The sequence below is a fragment of the Triticum dicoccoides genome, chromosome 5A, assembly GCF_002162155.2.
Source record: "Triticum dicoccoides isolate Atlit2015 ecotype Zavitan chromosome 5A, WEW_v2.0, whole genome shotgun sequence".
NCBI classification, from domain to species: domain Eukaryota; kingdom Viridiplantae; phylum Streptophyta; class Magnoliopsida; order Poales; family Poaceae; genus Triticum; species Triticum dicoccoides.
Window position 1 is genome coordinate 539,882,992 of NC_041388.1, and position 6,031 is coordinate 539,889,022.

Sequence of the window (6,031 nt, forward strand, 5' to 3'; positions counted from 1 at the left end):
CTTACCCAATGCAAGATACGTGCACGCAGGATCACTTCAAAAGGACACTACACATAATGGACCTACATGCGTCCATAGCCCACGTGTCATGGACCCTGGAGCCATGGGGATGGTGAGACATGGACTAACACGATCAGGTGATTGGAAGGGCACTAGTCAGGCAGCGGTGCGTGCCCCAATTGGATCTGACGGGGCGGAGCCGCGGAGGATGTGTGAGGGCGTGAATGCCCCAAGAGACGGGTACTCCATCCTTTATATGAGTAATATCGGAAGGTATGTGTGAAAACGATATTTACCAAGAATGATATGTAAACCCCCGATAACAATATATTAGTCGTATCGGCCTAGATTTAGATTCTTCGTTTGGAGAGCCGATGATGACAACGTTGAGAAATAGATGCTAGAAGATACTTCTGCACTGAGTATAATTGTTGATGCCACTTATTCTTCAACAGAGGTGGCATCAATAGCTTCGTGTACATGTCGATGGGTGAAAAAAGTACGCCTATCTCTATGCCTGGAAACAATACAGCTAAACAGGCTTTTTGATGATCCTGTGCAAGTCTTGCTCCTCCTACATCATGTTGTGGACTTCTTTGGTGTGTAATAGATGATCCCGTGCTTGAAGATCCAGGCAAAGTTTCTTCAAATGTATAGTTGTGATAGGCTGCCATTAATTCCACCTTTAGCAATTTTAAACAATTTTAGTTTTTTTTGTTTCACAACAATTGTGATTCTAAGTCTTGATACAATAACATACTCATGTTTGATTTGTGCAACTCATAGTACACGTGTTCAATTGCAAATTGTATATTGTTACGAAGATGCAATATTCCGCATGTCATCATGTGCAGACTTTATGATAGCACAAGGATAAAGTACATGTCCTGCTCCCTATGTTTTGCCATTTGCACAAATTATATGATATCACAAGGATCTAAAGTAAGGTAGGAAATTTGTCTTCGCTAAAGTGTTTTTTTACATCAAATAGATTTTATTCCTCAAATAATGGACATGCCATTTACAAGCAAATGAGATATAAAATCGGGGATCTCATCATCCCATGAACCTGAAAATCTATTGCTAAAAGAGTTCTTTGCTATTTCGTCTGCCACCTGATTTGCCTCTCTGAAACAGTGTTTCAAGGATATCTTTGCAAAGTCCACAATCATTTGTTTGCACTCTGTGATGGTTGCTACCTCAGGACCTAAGTAGTGCTCAATCTGGTTGATAGTATCAACTGCAAAGGAACAATCAGATTCGATTTCCACCTTAGAACAGCTGATATGGCCCGCCAAGTATAGTATGTTCCTTATGGCAATTAGCTCTGCAGAATCCACATCACGGATATTGGGCACAAACCAACTTGTTCGGCTATAAAATCACGCCGGTCGTCATGAGCCACATCGCCACAAACACCTGAGAGTGTTTCATTATGAAAGGATGCATCAAATTTTATCTTCACCATCCCATGATTTTTTTCCACATATGATCAGTCTCCCTAGTTGGACCTTTGGGTATGATTGATCTTAGGTAATTCATCGCCAAAACCCTGATAGATAGTGCAATTTTCTCAGGCGTCTGGACTTGAACCCCCTTCACTATTTGGCGTCGTTGCCACCATATATACCACGCTGCTATGACGGCAAGCTCCGCCCTTGGTAAATCTCCATCAACGCCTTGTAGTTTCGAGAGAATCTCCATGGTAATAGACCCCGATCTATTACATCCATTTGAATGACTTGCAACAAGCCCAACAGATCCCAAACTTCATTGCTCGTCAGCATTTAAACAAATAATGTTGGATGTCTTCATCTCCGATCGAACACACCGGGCATTGAGGTGGGGGGGGGGGGAATGTGCCAATTTGCTAGTACGCCCAAGCATGGGAGTGCGCCGTGCAAAACCTTCCATGTGAAATGCTTAATCTTTCATGGTATTTTCAGCATCCACATATCCTTCCAAACAAAATTAACTTGTTCTCTACCTTGACAATCAGCTCTCATTAGACGTGTTCCATCCTGATGCTCGAACTTCTTACGGTAAGCAAACCGTACAGAGAAAGAGCCTGGTCATGTATAATTCCAAGCTACAAAATCTTCTGTCATATGAGCATTCGAACGCATTTGTAGGATCCTGTAGACATAAACAAGTAAGAAAACATCACGAATAGGATACTCGCACTGTCCTTTGTAAGGATTTATTAATTCTTCCACCTTCGAAAGCATTGTTGCACCTTTATATGTGATAACTTGTCTTCACTAAGGTGTCTTCACTAAGGTGTTGTCTACACTTACAGGCTACCTATGCAATTAACTTGTGGAGACCTCCCACTAACGAATTACCACCACCGAATTTAACTGTGGGCCCCTCCCATGATTTGCCCCCAACCAAAAAAATGCCACACAAGCCCGTGAGCTGATTCCATAAGACGTCGTCTCTATGTGTACCATTGTTTCTAGTGCTAACCATTATGAAGGTGTTTGTTTCAGAGATTTTTGCCCCCCACCTGTTTACACCTTAAAGGGAAAACACTAGCTGCGTTTGGAAACTCATCTCGGTAAACACGTCCCCCCCGTAAATGGGTCCAGCCCAGTTATTTATCGATACTGCTTACAACCCATCGGTAAAGGTTACGGTACAAAGCCCACGATCCCCTCCTCACTCTAGAGCCTCCTCCTCCCCATACAAACCCCTCCGGCTCGTCCGCCGCCGCCTCCATGATCCTCTTTGAGTCCGACGCCGGTGCCTCCCCTATACCCTTCGAAATGGCCGGCGATGCTAAGATCATGGCCGAAGCAAGAGAGCGACGGTAATCAATTCCTTTACCAGACGTGAACCAAATAAACTTGAAAAAAACTCATTATGTGCCGTTACCATTTTTGTAGCCAAACACCTCCTATGTGATTTCATTCTTGTAACAAATATTATTTCCTTTTCACTGGCTGATGAACGAAAGACTTTCATGCTGCATGTACCGAAGAGTGTGGGTGAGCAAATCCGGTTTGCCTCCAGGTGGCAGCCGGCGACTGGACACTCTGGGGACGCTGGATACCGACCCATATCCAGAGGCATCGGGGCGGCCAATGGGGTCGCGCGGACGTGTCGCTCCCCGCATCCACCAGTTGTGCCCTGCGCGCCTCAGTCGCCGTATAAAGATCCACGTCGCGCACCGGACATCTCCACCCAAACACACACCATCCACCAGTTCATCTCACTGAGCTCGCAGGCAGCCCCAGCCACCAGCGAAATGGCCGCGTCGGCGCTGCACCAGACGACCAGCTTCCTCGGCACCGCCCCGCGGCGCGATGACCTCGTCCGCAGCGTCGGCGACTTTGGCGGCCGCATCACCATGCGCCGGACCGTCAAGAGCGCGCCCCAGAGCATCTGGTACGTACTACTAATATTTCCCATGCATGGTTCGCTCCCCCTGATGAAGATACACCATTGGACTAATGCACCTTGCTGATGAATGAATGGATGTGTAGGTACGGCCCTGACCGTCCCAAGTACCTGGGCCCGTTCTCCGAGCAGACCCCGTCGTACCTGACCGGCGAGTTCCCCGGCGACTACGGGTGGGACACCGCCGGATTGTCTGCTGACCCCGAGACGTTCGCCAAGAACAGGGAGCTGGAGGTGATCCACTCGCGGTGGGCGATGCTCGGCGCCCTCGGGTGCGTGTTCCCGGAGATCCTGTCCAAGAACGGCATCAAGTTCGGCGAGGCCGTGTGGTTCAAGGCCGGCGCCCAGATCTTCTCCGAGGGCGGCCTCGACTACCTGGGCAACCCCAACCTGGTGCACGCGCAGAGCATCCTCGCCATCTGGGCGGTGCAGGTGGTGCTCATGGGCTTCATCGAGGGCTACCGTGTTGGTGGCGGGCCCCTCGGCGAGGGCCTCGACATCATCTACCCGGGCGGCGCCTTCGACCCACTTGGCCTCGCCGACGACCCCGACACCGCCGCCGAGCTCAAGGTGAAGGAGCTCAAGAACGGCCGCCTCGCCATGTTCTCCATGTTCGGCTTCTTCGTGCAGGCCATCGTCACCGGGAAGGGGCCAGTTGAGAACCTCTTCGACCACGTCGCCGACCCGGTCAACAACAACGCCTGGGCCTTCGCCACCAACTTCGCCCCCGGAAGCTAAATGTGTTTAGCCGTCCGTCCGTCCGTCCGTCCATCGGACGAGATATGCATGTGTACTTGTACGTCGTGGATCAACGTGTAGCTGCACGTACTTTGTGTGTTTATTTGTACCATGATCGAGCGAGCGAGAGGTCCTCTCGCTAGCTGCGCGCAATGTAAATTAATTAAGCACAAGGTGTGCACGAGGGAATGGATGGAAGAATCGTGTGTCATTACTCAAGATCATCAACTGCATGGCGTATATGGTACTTCAAGCTCATGAAACGGGACATTCGCAACGGCATACGGAGATCCAACGGGCCAACTAGACAACTTTGTCTTTGTGGCTATTCTTGGTTCAGAAACCTAGTTTCTGCCGTTTGAAATCGTTTTCAGATCGTAACTTCGAAACTCATGCAAGCATGAACGTGAACACACAGATTTTGCGATGCACAACTTGCATCTTTTCTTCGAGGGAGAATTTTGTTTTTGCCGCTCTAGATTTTGCCAATTTCCCTTATGCCACTCTAGGTTTTGACATTTCGCTTTTGCCACTTTTAGTTTTTGACCATTATCACAATAAATGGTAATTGTGATAATTTTCAAAAACTAGGAGCAGCAAAAGTGAAATGTCAAATCTAGAGTGGCATAGGGAAAACTGGCAAAAATCTAAAGTGGCAGAAAAAATCCCTTTCTTGAACTCTTACAAGAGGACTTCATGTCCAACTCAACACGTAACCGTGCCCAACACGACGCTACCTCTAACACATGTTTAGGCTCAAACTTGGACAATTGGACTGCTTTCAGACTTACGCTACGACTCAAATTGTTAGATAGAAGGAGATTAAATGAAAGATGAATGTGCAATCTCACTATGATTGAGAAGATGGCAAGCATGAGATGACGCGTAGTTTTTAAGTGCGACTACTTGTCTATATATAGAGGTAAGCCGACCCCCGGCCTGTTTGGGGCAACTTCTAGAAATTCTATCATCGAAAATGCATGAACAAATTATTTCCGGTCTTTCCGCTTTTTCATTGTTCGGTCGCCAGTCATATGACAATACAAATCGATTAGGTGAGCACCAACCGGCAAGATAGGAGCCATGAGCCAGGGAGGATGTCATAGCATCGTTCTTCAGTTGCCGCGATCCATACTAGTGCCGCCGTAGTGTGCGGCAGCGGATAGGGTGTAGCCGGTGAACTACAGGTGTATCCGCAGATTCACGCATTCAGCCTTACAAGCTCCTGGTTTCCAGCAACTAACGATTTAGACACTTGGGCCATGGCAAGTTTTGGATCATTTGCAATTGGGCCTTGGTTTGTTTTTTGGCCATATGCTCACATATTCCCGTACTCCCGTTAACAAACAACAATGAAGCCCTAAAAAACACAGCGTTTGTTTCTCAAAAAAAAAAATAGTGACCTCCGATTTTCGTTTTTGTACCACACTTAGGGCAATACAAAAGAGTCCTTGAAGGACAAGAAAATGAGTTTGGTACCAAGATGAAGTTGTAAACATCTCGCAGAACTTCTACCATGAGTTATTGTTGTCTCCAACACAATAACAGATTTGAGATCATAACTTAACACAAACTTTAAATCAGACACAATTCTACTATCTAGGAACTAGCCACGAACAATGCTATTGATGGAAGATGTGATTGTGGTGACGTGAAGCACTCCAAATTCTTAGATCTTCTGTGCATGCAACAACAAGATTATTTTTAACATCCGCATACTTGCGTACTATATGTTTGTTGCCTCTTCATTGGTTCTCTTCTTGCACCCACTCTCGCATTTCAAAAATATTGGCTTTGTTGAGTGCTATGAGGGATGTTTGCAAGATGGTGTTGGACCTCATTTTTTCATGCATTCACACACTAATGAAAATACATGCCAATGTGTGTTTGG

The 6,031-nt window shown here is 46.9% G+C and overlaps 1 protein-coding gene across 1 annotated transcript; it reads left to right on the forward strand.

Moving 5' to 3' along the window:
• Nucleotides 1–3,170: 3,170 nt before the first annotated feature.
• LOC119302618 (chlorophyll a-b binding protein, chloroplastic) lies at nt 3,171–4,359 on the forward strand. The gene is made up of 2 exons (XM_037579656.1): nt 3,171–3,390; nt 3,489–4,359. The coding sequence occupies exons 1-2, from the start codon at nt 3,251–3,253 to the stop codon at nt 4,138–4,140; spliced, it is 792 nt and encodes a 263-aa protein (XP_037435553.1). The 5' UTR covers nt 3,171–3,250; the 3' UTR covers nt 4,141–4,359.
• Nucleotides 4,360–6,031: the final 1,672 nt, after the last annotated feature.

Bases quoted from the DNA above. Each gene is read 5' to 3' on its own strand.
- LOC119302618 (XM_037579656.1), top strand. From the start codon at position 3,251: ATGGCCGCGTCGGCGCTGCACCAGACGACCAGCTTCCTCGGCACCGCC. The intron at 3,391-3,488 runs GTACGTACTACT...ATGGATGTGTAG, and splicing joins AGCGCGCCCCAGAGCATCTG to GTACGGCCCTGACCGTCCCA.